Source organism: Saccostrea cucullata, unplaced genomic scaffold (genome assembly GCF_032062105.1).
Source record: "Saccostrea cucullata isolate Sc308-1 unplaced genomic scaffold, CSIRO_AGI_Scuc_v1 ctg80, whole genome shotgun sequence".
In the NCBI taxonomy this organism is placed as follows: domain Eukaryota; kingdom Metazoa; phylum Mollusca; class Bivalvia; order Ostreida; family Ostreidae; genus Saccostrea; species Saccostrea cuccullata.
This window is the reverse complement of record NW_026933907.1, coordinates 211,153-225,148: the sequence shown is the minus strand read 5'-3', so window position 1 is coordinate 225,148 and position 13,996 is coordinate 211,153. Positions and strand designations below refer to the sequence as shown.

Genomic DNA, 13,996 nt, shown 5'->3' with positions numbered 1-13,996 from the left:
TTGATAACTTTCAGAATCAATTAATGAAACATTTCTCCATGTATAGACAAAATTACTTATTGGAAGCAATCAACAAAAACAAAGATAAAAAATAAAGGGTCGAAGATTGTTGATCAGATCATTTGACATATGACCAACTACTGACAAAATTTTACAATTAAACATGTTAATATCTAGACATTAAGTTAAAACCATACTTTTTATCATATGCAAGTATTAAAATTTGTTACGAAAGGAAATTGATTACACAAAACGTCATATCAAACTGATTAAATTCTTCAATTCTGATCGTTATTTTAGACTTAATTAAATAATGTACCATTTTCCTCCCCTCAGAAAAAAATGTTCATCTTTCCTTTCCTCGTGGACATTTAACTTTTACCAGTACCAAATTAAGAGATTTGGTTAAAACCAGATCAATAGATCATCAACTCCAGTTGTAGCGATAAAAAGCAGTAGTTATAGGCCGGTTTATCTGGTAATAAATCTTGTTTTTCAGGCAGAGTGTGAACAAGAGGAAATAAAAAATATAATGAACGCCAGAAAGACCACATAAATAACCATTATTATTTTTATCATGGAAACAAAAAAGTGACAAATGAGGAATATAAATTTAAATCAATTTAATTATTTTTTAACATTCTTCACAAAAATCATATCAGAAATAAGATAAAAAGTACACCATTTAATAAAGATGATCAACAAGTCTAACAAATGATTACTTTTTGGTGAAAAATTCTACATTTGAATGTACAACTACGACATTATGCATGGAACTGAAAATGAACGCCCTATATACTGAATTAGAACATGTTTTGATCATCCAGACTGAATTAAATCTGATAAAAAACTAAAGAAAGAAGACAAAAAGTACATGTAAATACATGTTGGTTTAGTTTCACCACTCAAAGTATAGAATAAGTAAATCTTTCTGTTAATTGTCAGATATCCATATCTTGGTAAAACAAAATTCTTCAGCAAAACTAAGTAAACAAGCCAGTCGCATCACAAAACAACAGACATGTATGCACAATCTTAGAAAAATAGTTCTCTCTCTCTCTCTCTCTCTCTTTCTCCCTCTCTCTTTCTCTCTCTCTCTCTTATATCGTACATTTAAAGGATGGACGGACAAAGTTTTCACGTCAGTAAACGATATGTGAAAATTTACTGAATCCGCCCAACACAGACCTCAAGACTGCCTTCTGATGGCAGGAATTCTGACGAATATAATCCCTCATCGGTGTTCCGTACTGTTCCTCAGCGACACTCGGATTAACACCGATACTCACAAATGTAGGGGTGGTCCTTGTTCCTAAAAATCTTTGTGACTGGTCTGTCCATACACTCCACAAACATTGTATTTCATTTAGGTGTCTATGCTTTCACCTTAAAATCACAATTAAGAAAAGCAGTATGTTCACAAATATGGAAGCTGTCACATGACCAGACAAATTTTTCCCAGACTGCCCTGCCACTTCCGTTCCTCCGCCTAAAAGTAAATGGACGTCGATCAAACATCAGAGTTGCTATCAAGACATTTAACTGAATTTAATCAAAAGAGTAATTTAAAGCTAGATTTTTACAGAAACATTCTGGGAAAGAACAGCTGAAGTAATTCTTTTTTTCTGACCCCAAAAAAATCTTTTAAAAAATATGTACACGTATGTACAACTACTGTAGATCACTAAATTTTCGCGACACCTTATTTTCGCGAGATAGCCGTTGACTCTTTATTAGCGAGACATTTTTCACAAATTGTTGTTTTCCTCTATATAATCGTACGGAATACTTTTATACGCGAGAATGAAATTTTCGCGCGCTCATTGTCTCGAGTTATTACGCGAAAATAAAGTTCTCGCGAATAAAACGTGATTTACAGTAAATTCATCAAGATAGAACTTGATACTAGGATTCTATAAGCAGTTTAATAATTCATACGGTATTATATCACCGAAGTTTTCATACTATGAAATACCTTAATTCTCACAAAATGATTTTTACTACTAGAATACGTTAAGATTGTAGATTCGCACTATATCATCCTATGCGTTAGGGTTAAAATGTCATAAATTCATGTTCATTATTAAAAAATATAAAAGCATTCATTGGAAATGTTAACTATATTCATTTAATGTATTCATTTGGTTAAAGAATATTCATAGCTCGTTGATATTTTATCGTAAATAGTGCACACATTATAAGTAAATCATGTGCTATAACGACATCGGGATAAAAGAAAGAGTGTATTATAAACAGAAATGGTTTGTTCGTATATTTATAGGCAAACCAATTATCGCATGATTACTGCCTGCTAAGAGCAACAAATTAATTGCTAATAGCACGGTATATATATGTATATAATGTGCAATTTTATAGATACTAGTAAGCAGGAAAGTTGCGACGATTTATTGGAAATTTTCTTTCACTCAGCTAAAAGGTGTTGATGAAGAACATACACATCATAGAATGTTTACATTTTTGTTAGGATCTCTTTTGAAATCCCTCGATTCCAAAACATCATACAAAACATAGATAGGAATGCATTTTCTCGAATTATGAGCCGATTGATTTTGATTAGGAATGTATATTAGAAGCTACAAAATGATGCAGAGATTTTTCTCTGAGAACATAATTCTTCTCAGTGGGCGTTTTTGTACACCTGCTCTTTTGAAAAGGAATGTTTTCAACTTCAAAATTTGAATCAATAAATCTGAATTTATCTTTGAATCGACTATTATTTTTATTTTACATATTATTTACTTTTCATCCTCCAAGTGCAAGTGAATCCACCTGTACTGTTTCGCATTCTGTTTTTGTGGTGCCTTTAGCTACCAACATACATCTTCAAGTTTTGTTTATGATGGGTGATAATGGCCTACTGTTGGTTCTAATATAACTTTAAAGTGTCAATTTCAGCATTCTTTTAAAAAAAGAATTACAAGAATTGCGAGTTTTTTTTTTTCTAGGGAAAAACAGACAAACACAAATCAAAGATGTTCCTATATTATATGTGCGTTGCAACAATCTATTTATTTATGTGAAAGAAGCAATATTTTATCCATTTGCTTGATTTCCACATAGAAACAGGACATTGCGAATTACAAACTAATATCCGCAAAGAGATGTCCATTTCAAACAATATCAAAATAATTATTTACAGATGTACTAGTTATCTATTTATATAGTGACAGCAATAACTTATCACCCATCATTATCAGTTTCTTAGTATACATATATTTAATTTCGCAAAGAATGTCAAACACTATTTTGTACCAGCAAGAATTCAGGATACACCGCAGAAACAGCGAATAAACGGTAATAAAGGAGAGAAAGATTTATTGCAGAAGTCGACATTCGACAACCACCAAGGGAACCAATCAACATAGGAACTCCATAGAAAAATCTTGTTATGGATACCAGTTTAGATACGAGAACTGTCACAAATCCGAAGTGAAGCACTCTGTTAAATTTGATTGGCCAACCCTAGAGAGGAGTTGTGTAAATCAACAACATTCCAAGGAAATCTCCTATGATCCACTGCACGTGTCTTTTGTTAAACAACAGTTTATGCATTGCTGCTATGGTTTTGCAATATTTCCTAATTACCCATTTACATTCATACAAAACTTTATAAATATGGTGTGCAAAGAATGGCGATTATTTTGGCAGAGACTGGAAATAGCATGTTTTTGTTCTAAAATTCTTGTGTATCAAATTATTTGTCCTTCTAGCAATATCTAGCAGAGATTTAAAGACTCTATATTTATTTCATAAGCCATTTTGATACCTTGTGTAATTAAGAGTTGGTGAAGACTATAATATACTAGATAAACAGTCAACTTGGCTCATCACATCTGCATTCTAATAGCCTCCTTCATTAACATTATCGTAAATAATAGGAAATATGCTGATCTAATTTTCAAAGGAGTGCACATGCTCTCGACTCTTTTCTAAAAAGGCAGACTTTTTCCCTTGGTTTAATGAGGAAAAGTGGGGTTAAACCGTTTAAAATATTAGAGTTCTTAAAAAATTACTCACTTTCATGAATGCCAGCTGAAAATAAAAAAAAACCCTCTAAACAGTCAGTTTATTGCTTTTAAGATAATGCTAAAACTATAACAAAAACGAAGAAAAAACCTGATGGTTTTATACGATGAAACAGAGAAATATTGTGTTTATTATATTATTACTTATATTGATTAAGCTAATCAACGACATTGCGCATGCGTACTACAGGTATACTTACCATTGTCTCCAGTTCTCTTTATGATGTTGTCTTTGTTTGCTGCAGATCATATAAAAGAAAATACATTTTATAAACCTTGAACATTATAAAATTATTAACTTATCTTTGCTGCAAATCTAGTGCTAATACTGTAGAATCGAAAGCTGATATCATGCTTGCCTTAGGACTGGTAACATGGTTGACAAATGTTCAAAAGCATGTTTAAATCACAAAAAAATGGAGAATAAGCACTTGTCAATCCTCTTGAAGTATTCAAAGTTACTTCTTGTCACATTTGAAGCAGTGTTAAATGAAGTGCGCAGATAAAAAAAACTATAATACGAAAACTGCATGGCAAGCACAGTAGAAGAAAGAGTTTAGAGCTTGCAATTCTGCAATTTTATAGATATTTACTTTTAAACAATTAAAAGCAAGCTTTTTTATGACAAAGTATTCTAAGAGATGGATATCGCTTGTGTTGAATGATGAGAAAAAATAAACTTTACCTTATACAAATACGGAGGACCAGAGGTATCTGGGTGAGCGTCACCGCGAATCCCAGTGGACCGCGGTGGTGGGGTGACCAGCAGTAACTGTGAATACTTACTATTGAGGACGATGACGTCCATGCTGTCCGTCTCCTGTCGGTCAGTTAGGTAGTTTATCGTCCGGCACACGTATCGTCCGTCGTCTCTCTGGAGACTGTGGGATATATGGAGCTGGCTAACAATGGTCCGACCGTCGGATGTTATGTATTGAGTGATTCGAAGTCGGTTTAACCACTGGGCATCACCAGATTTGATGATTTGTCCATTATGGAACCAGTCCACCTGCGCACTGGACAAGGCATCCTTTCCGAATGTTGCATTACATGTTAGCTTTATAGGATCGTACAAGTTTACATACTTCGTACCGTCCAACTCTATTGCTGAAAGAACATAGCCTTTTATCATCATACAAAAAAACTTTTTTTTTCATTTATAACAGTTGGAAGGTTACGAACGATTTCTTAAAAACGTTAAATTTGAAGACATAATTTTGTGTAGTTTGTCACGAGTCATTTTGTCTGCTGGGTTATGTTAGAACAGGGAGCAATAGTTTTACAGAGGTAACAAAAAGAACATTAAAACCTAGACAACAGGAGTTATTGGTCCTTAGGAAATATAAAATGGCGGATGTAGGTCAAACAAGGAACCCCAGTATTTTTTTTTCAATACCGGGGTATTTTCAAAATATAACAAGAGATTTCGTAAAAAACATTATGCTCTCCTCCCCCCAAATAATTGGAATTTTTCTAGGTCGGAATGGCAGAACTCTGTCAAAAATAGCTAAATCGTACCGAAAACCGAATTCGACCTAGAAATTTTAATGATAAATGTGTATACAAAATTACCTCTGTTAAAAATGACGTGATCGTACCCAAAACAGAACTTGATCTAGATATTCATCTGATATGTAGATCTGTATACCAAATTTCATTTCAGTATTTGCAACGGTTGTGAAGAAAATGAACGGAAACTAAGTGGACCGACAGACAGCAGCAAAGCAATAAGACCTCCCTTCTTCGAAGGGGGCATAAAAAGAAGTAACCAAAAGCTTTTCTAAATTTTTTTATGGAAGAAAATGATGCATTGCCGAGTTGATCAATGTTATGTTAATTAGCCTATGTCATGCCTATGTTTAGGAAACAACAGGCCCATGGGGTTACAACTCTCGCATGAGCCACTTTTACCCTGCTGTTTTTCATAAAAATTCTCCTTGTTATACTTGGATTCCCCATTGTGGCCCCAACCTATCCCATGGGGGCATGATTTGAACAATTTAGAATCTACTTTACCCCAGGATGCTTGTACATAAGTTTTTGCTTTCTCAGATGAGAAGATTTTTAATGACCACATTCTATTTTTGTCTTCTTTTTTAATTAAGTTTTTTTGTAAGGGGCTATGTTCATCATTTTAATTCACATTACACAAGGATGCTTTATACTTTGTTTTAAATTGGCCATGTGGTTCTTGAGAAGTTGAAAATGTGAAAAAATCACAAATGGACGGACAACCACGGATGAGGAACAATGGATGAACAGGTGAACTAAAAATATCATGCTAAAGCTTAAAGTTTTTTTTCAATGGTACATTTTTCCTTAATTATGACTTTCTGCTAGTGAGATTTTTTCTTATATTTAACTATAGATATAAGTATTACATGTAATTAAAGCTATATGAGCTGTAACTCTGATGTCGGAATTTTTTGTTGCAAAATTGTAAATAACTATTTCAATGACAGAAAAAATAACGTTTAATAAACTTCTGTTGCTCATATTTGCGATGGAAGAACTATTTATAAGCTTCGATTGAATCAAAATTACATTACTGTCGTCCTGTACAATAATGATTTCTTATATAAAACTGTATATTGAATTGTATATAAAAGTATTTTTCTGCTTTTTTTTAGTCTAATTGATCATAAAGTGTTAAGTTACATACAACTTTATCATAATCGTAAAATATTTTGTCAGCAAAATAACATTTTCAAAAATGCAGCTCATATTGCTTTAAGTCTAACGTTACCTCGCCTCGTTTTTTCTGTCATAACCATCCATATTTAATAGGATGAAGTTTAGAAAATATCTATTTTTAAAGCTAACAATTTAAATAAAACCCTATCTACTAATAACAATTTCAATATCTCTTCTATATTTAATGTTAAAAGTATAGAGAGAATAACAATGCATCAATAATCTGCCAAAGTTTTACGTTGTAATTTCCTCCTTTTTGACGAATTCTTCATTCTACAGAAACTTCATTTCAAAGTTTAACAATATGACTTGCTGTTCATTAAAGGTTAATTGGTTTTCATACGGAGAGTTATAATAACAATTTTACTCACCAGAAACATCTGCAGGAGATTCTGAAAAAATAAATATCAAACTTTGTGTAAATAAACACTTTTTAAAGGTAATCCATACTAAAGTTACATGTATAAAGGTAATCATTTAAATCTATTAATTTTTAAAAGAAGTGGGAGGTTTTACTTTATATCAAATTCAACGAAATTCCAAAGAGGGAGAATTTGAAGGGCAACATGGCGAACAATTCCAGTAAAAATAAGATTGTATCTTAGGCCAAACGCCAAATACATGTAGCAGTTTCCAGTTCATATATCATTGTTAAATTACAGTTTGTATGACCGTTAGTCAACCTAACGTCTTAGAACACACGTCCCAATCAATGGTGCTGCTAGTTTTGGGTGTTTGATTCCAGAGGTTTGACAAATAACCGAATCTCTCTTTGACGTTTAATTAGAACGCTTGATTACGCCTATATCCACACTTTTTATTAAAGTTCCAAGGATCAATACTTTTCATTCAATTGGCAAGAGGCCGATATTACCAATAACTTTTCTTTAGACAAATACTTAATACAAAATAAGAGAAAGCTTTCTAAATTGAGTTTCAGAGGGAAAAATGTCTAGACAGTAGTTTTATTGCAAAAAAATTTAAATTGTCATTATTGCTATTCCGTCAAAATTCATTCGGACTATCCTTTCAGGGCACTTTATTTTTGAATCTTTGTCGCGAAAAGTCCACTGGTGTAAAAAGTGAATTTTAAAAATAACTCTAAAGTGATGTACATGTGCACCTAGGGCTTTAAAATTTCATTAGATAAAGGGAAAATCCTATAAACTATGAATTGTACATGAACATTTGCACATTAACACCATATAAGTCAACTGAAGACTGTGACACGTATTTGTGTGAATTTGTTAAAGCCAAGCTATCACTTTAAGAACGAGTATCCAAAATTTGTATGCGAAGTAAAATTCAATTTCAAATACATACATTGTATAATATATCGTATAACGGGTCTCTTAGGCTGGTGTAAAATATACGTCGACGTATTGCTTGCTCAAAGGTATGCCAATAATTTTAGCGCAACTTTATTTTTGGCGGACACGGAGTACTGTACTGTGACATTGCAAAAGAGAGGAAATTCGTCTTTTGGATAAGTTACAGTAAGTTTAATATTCGTTGGAATACCAATCTACACAAAAGTTTGAGGATATACAATAACAGATGAAAGTTTGAGTGCTTATACAGTAAACTATAAATGTTATTAATGTGATATTTCTTGTATCCAGTATTGATAATGAAGGGTGAATTTGGCGATCAAAATTTTAGTGGCTTACTACGAAACCGCTATAAATAAGCCAGAATTAACACCCCGCTAAAAATACCCAATATATGGTAAGTACTTACTGAACAAAAAATCATATGCAGCTTAATCTTTAAGAATTAGAGATGTATTTGATGAAGTTTTGAAAAAGAGCAGTGTTATAATTACCGAGTACATGTAAATGTACGTGGTACGTAAGGACTCTTGTAGCGCTGATTTGACATTCGTACGTGCCGGAATGGCGGGGCTCTGCCCTCTTGATAATCAGGTTCCATTCTGCTATGTTGTCAGAAATGGGCTTGTGATCCACACTAATGTGTTCGTCCTTCTCAAACACGAAGGTGCCCACGGTCAAAGGGTAATCCATCGACAGCTTTCTCCACGCTACCTACGTCATAAAATCCTCACGTTATTATGACGGGGAAAATTCATTAATTACAAACATAGTTGATATTTACTTTAATATTCCATAACTGATCAACAAATGATTAATCAACATGAAATCTAATTAAGTATCTATAAATAATATGATGCATGGCTAAACTTTGACTCTTGACGATTAATAAATCATTCAACGGTTGGCAATATTTCAACTTTCACAAGTACATGTTTAGTCTGGCTATTTTAAATGATTCCAATAACCATTTAGAGCGGAACTGAATTTCTTTAGCTAGATTTCTATATTTGAATATCAAAGTGTTGAATTAAAAATATTTTGGGTTCCAATTTAAAATCGCTTGATATAATTTCTCACTTTTTAAAATTTACGCAAAACATTTAAATATCAATTGTGTGTACATGTATTTTCGTAACCTTGGAACCCTTTTCTGTCTATGATAATAAACGTAACCTAACACTTGCGAGTTGTCCACTAATACAATAAAAAATAGGCACAAGGTGCAAATTAGAGATTGTTAGTAAATAACAAATGCAATAATATATGTAAATTGGAAATTCATATTCATCAAATTAAGTTGGAATTTCAAGACGGAATGTACGTCTATAAATAAGTTTATGTTAACGCTGTTTAAGTGTGCATGTGCGTCTTTTTGGTTTCTAATAAGATCTGATACAGACATTGATTCAATATGATATTCCACTATACACAAGTTTGAATCCATAAAAACGGATGTTCTGTGGTCTTTTAATTACACCTCATCTTATATAACATATGCTTAATTAAAATTATGCAATAAAGATCATAGCAGAATTTAACTTGACACTAGGAATAAAAGTACAGTCTTAAATGAACCTAGGTTTACATTTTTTTTTATAACAGTCGCCGTTTTCACTGTTTTGCTGCAGATTCAGACTACATTTACCTGCCAGACCTTTTTTGAAGGGGGGAGGGTTCTACATGTCGATACATGGTAACCCGGAAGTGACCCGTCTTAAGCTAGTAACTCAGATATAAGGGGAGAAGAGATGGAATACAAAGATATACATAACCTGTATCTGGGGGCATCCACAAATCATTACAATAATACATAGGTAACAGGGGACGACTAGATGTTTCTATAGTGCTACAGGGATTTACCTACTGAAATAAACATTTGTCAACCTTGAGACAAGGGTGTTGTAGTGTGGTACATCAAAGTATATATCTCTCATATAATCATATCGAGTTCAGTTATTATCAGTACCACGCTATACGGTGGTACAACCTTGTCTTTTGGCGGTAAATCAACCGGCGTCAATTTTTCTTTGATATTTGTCAAAAACGTCTCCGACACTACATCAAAAAAATCAATTTAACGCGACAAGCAGACGGATCACTTCTCAGAAAATTCGACAAAATGACAGTTAACAGAGGGAAAAATGTTAATTGATTCCGCTTGATAATTCTACAAAGAATCATCGAATAATTAAATACAATTCAATAAAGACAAAATCATAGAAATATATCATGTATAATTCGTTCAATTTTAATGCCAAACATCGCCAGCAAAAACTATATGTATATTTTGTGAACAAAAACTTCACATGGAAGCGATCTATAATTAATGTTATAAATTATTTCACCTGACATCTCTTTTGTGGAATTATGCTATTCATATAAAAGATAGTGTTCTCGTTAACCGCAAAATTCCTAAGACATCAAACGTTTCGTTGATATTTCTCTGTTTCTATTTACACTTTTAACTTCGGGGCCTTGATGGTATCTGTTTCGATTTCTCTTCTGTAATTCGGGCACCGACTCTTGAAATCCTGAAGCAGGTGCCCGCTGGGCATATGTGACATTGTAGCACAACTTAAGGATTCTGTTGGTTACATTCTGTAGGTACATTTCAAGCATATTTCTCATCTAATAATTCCCTAACCTGAGTATGTTCTCATCAATCTATTCTTATTGATGTCTAAAAAGTAGTATGTCACAACATTTGATGAATGTTTATTTACAGACAACTCACAGCAATTTTACATGTATTGGAAATCAAGTTATTATAACCGTGAATATGTATGGCATTGACATTTATATTCAATCACTTGTTTCTCAGTACACACATAGCTCGCGAATCAAGTGGCTCATCATATGTCTCGTCATTTTTTTTAAATTTATTTCTTTTTTGTAGTAATTGCTTGCTTTCTTGTCTTTATTTGCAAAATATTTTTTTTCTAAATTTGCGTTAACATTGCAGAATATTCATTTAAATTTATTAAAGTCGGGATATGCCTTTTCCTACCTCTTTTGGTCCTAGGTTTCTTATTTTACATCTTAGTTCTGCTAGTCCACCCCTCGGCACGGTGATGTTACGACGACCGGTGTCAAGGAAAGAAGGCGCTACCTGCCGTTTGTGGAAAGCGGAAGTCACTGCAAAAAATGTTTACTGACAATAAGCATTCGTGCCATTGATTAAGAATAGTATTGTACAATGCATTTGAAGGCTTCTGAATTATAGGTACTGAGTATCTGTTTTATTTATTTTTTTTTTTTTAAAGTTTTATGAAACTGGGAAAAGATTGCTTTTGAAACTACTCCGGCGTAGCTGCCTAGCTGGTATATATCATTTCCTTACCCTACAGTTTTTTAAAAGGGTAAATTAAAAAAAAAACATACATACATACAAATACACAAAAGACCTTTTAAATCTGGAAATTGCTGATGGATTATATAAACTATCCAAGATGTATTTCATCAAGATATTTCAAACATCTCGGGCAAAAATGTAGAAATTTGCAGTTTTAGTCTAAAATAATCATGATTTATTAATTTTGAGACAGATCTTTTAAAAATATCTTTTTTGATTCAACATTTCATTTTTGTAATCGACATCGGCGTTGGCGGACGCATACATTCTCTTGCTTGTCTGTTAGAGTGTGTATTTTAAAACGGTTCCGTATAAAACATCGTGTAAAGGCCTGATGTCAACACATCAATCTAGGTATTTTGATTACTGATAAACTTTATAACACAGACTGAAATGAAGTTCTGTTAACACTATAGGATACAGATTACTTGTAACATTGCAGCTGATACATGATAATAGCACTGTCATCTAATGAGATGCTCAAAACCTAAATAAATATGTATGTGTGCTCAAGGTCATCGGGAATAAAGTTTCAGTTTTCCACGAAATTTAACTATTTTGTGTAAGGTAAAACAGAAGTATTAAAAGACACAACGCTCACCTTGTTTAAGAAAAAGCATAACTCATTTCAGTATTTAGAAGTTAAAATACAAGAGGCCCATGGGCCTTATAGGTCACCTGAACATCATGTAACAACTTTCTAAAGATTGAATTTGGTTTGTGATTTAAACAAGAGGTCATGACATTCACAACTTTGAGAAAAGGGACAATTGCACATCATAACTTCTCACTTAGTATGCTTGTTTGGTTACTTAAAACCCATGGGCGGAGTAGGGGAACAAAAAAAAATGCATTTTAACTAATCAGTAGTAATCAGCTATAATTAACAGTGTCCCACCTCAAAGGAACCCAAAAGCAGATTTCAACGCATAACTTCGTTTTCAGTAATCATTAGACCCCCCCCCCTAGTACTCCTGACCTAGGGAGTTTGAAATTCACAATTCTGAAAGATTGATTGATTGTACGTTGTTTAACGTCCCTCTCGAGAATTTTTCACTCGTATGGAGACGCCACCACTTGCTGGTGGAGAGCTGCAAATTTTATCCTATACTCGGTACTTAGGGCCATTGGGCAGTGAGGGATCTTTTTCGTGCCAGCACCTACTGCGACACGGGACGTTGGTTTAAACGGTCTCATCCATAGGATCGGTCTCCACGCCCCACAGTGGGATTCGAACCCGCGACGTAAGGATCAGCTCCTTCGCGACTCTTGAGCAGAACGCTCTAACCACTGCACCACGCAGGCGATCAATTCTGAAAGAAGGACCCCTTGCTATATAATCAAGAGCCCCGCCCTAAAACCGGAACCCCTGACCCTGGACTCATGAAATTCTCTATTTTGGAAGAAGGACCCTTGCTATATAACCAAGAGCCCCGCCCTAAATTCGGAACCCCTGACCCTGGACTCATGAAATTCACAATTTTGGAAGAAGGACCCTTGCTCATCCAAAAACTTTGTATGAAGTTCACTTGCTTAATACCCAGGAGCAGAGGAGAATTAAGATTTTCCAAGAATTTATGCATTTTCACAATATAACCAATAGAGCCCCGCCCTATCAAAAGAACCCCTGATCCTGCGGTCATGACATTCACAATTTTGGAAGAGGGTGCCTCTTTCTCATCTTAACTCTGTATTTAGTTTTGCTGTAGTTTGTTTGATACCGAGGAGCAGAGAAGATTTTCAAAGAATTAATGCTTTTTCACTTGCTTACAATTTTGTCTAATTTTGAATTCGCCCAGTCATAGTTCTGTTTAAGGATTTTTATAATGTGTTATTTGAGTTTTCCGACTTGTGACAAGGGTGAAAGGGGCGAAAATAAAACGGGGCGAAACTTTCCCTGTAAACAAAATATAATCAATATAGCCTCGCCCAAACACCAGAACCCCTGATCCTGCTGCCATATAATTCATAATTTTGAAAGAAGGGACCTTGCTCATTATAATTATGCATGTTGTTAGTTTGCTTAATACCAAGGAGCAGAGAAGATTTTCCAAGAATTTATGTATGTTGACTACATGTATATAACCAATAGAGTACCACCCTAATATCAGAACCCCTGACGTTGGGGCCATGAAATTCACAATTTTTGAATGACTCGGCATAACTATACATTATAGGTTTGTTTGTTTAATACCCAGGAGCAGAGAAGAATGTTTTCAAAGAAATAATGCAATTTCCCTATATAATCTACACAGTCCCGCCCTAACACTAGAACCCTCAACCCTGGGGACTTACATTAATTTTAGTGGTTGGTACCACCTCTCAGGTCTCCGGGGTGCAGGGACCATGAAATTCGCAATTTTTGCTCCCCTCCACCCATAGACACTATGTGCCAAAATTGGTTGAAATTAGTTGAGAGGTTTCAGAGAAGAAAATGTTGAAATGTTAACGCACAAACGCACGACGACGGACAAAAACAGATACATGTAGTAACACATGTAAGTCACCTGACTCAGGTGAACCAATAAAAGTGGGAGGAAAGAGGACCTGATTTGCACAAATTTGAATCT

General features: G+C 34.0%; 1 protein-coding gene across 10 annotated transcripts in view; it reads right to left on the bottom strand.

The window, feature by feature from the left end:
- Positions 1 to 608: 608 nt before the first annotated feature.
- LOC134239585 (uncharacterized) overlaps positions 609 to 13,996 on the bottom strand; it is a 35,676-nt gene continuing 22,288 nt past the window's right edge. For 5 of the 10 annotated variants that reach the window (XM_062721759.1, XM_062721763.1, XM_062721760.1 and 2 more), the window contains exons 3-8: positions 11,082 to 11,209; positions 8,566 to 8,785; positions 7,112 to 7,132; positions 4,833 to 5,153; positions 4,232 to 4,294; positions 609 to 1,489 (exon numbers count right to left, since the gene is read on the bottom strand). In XM_062721759.1, coding sequence (XP_062577743.1) covers positions 1,383 to 1,489; positions 4,232 to 4,294; positions 4,833 to 5,153; positions 7,112 to 7,132; positions 8,566 to 8,785; positions 11,082 to 11,209 — 860 coding nt within the window. In that variant the 3' untranslated portion in view covers positions 609 to 1,382. Of the gene's footprint in view, positions 1,490 to 4,038; positions 4,054 to 4,231; positions 4,295 to 4,832; positions 5,154 to 7,111; positions 7,133 to 8,565; positions 8,786 to 11,081; positions 11,210 to 13,996 lie in introns of all 10 variants that reach the window. The other 5 variants (XM_062721761.1, XM_062721767.1, XM_062721768.1 and 2 more) reach the window with 5 other exon arrangements.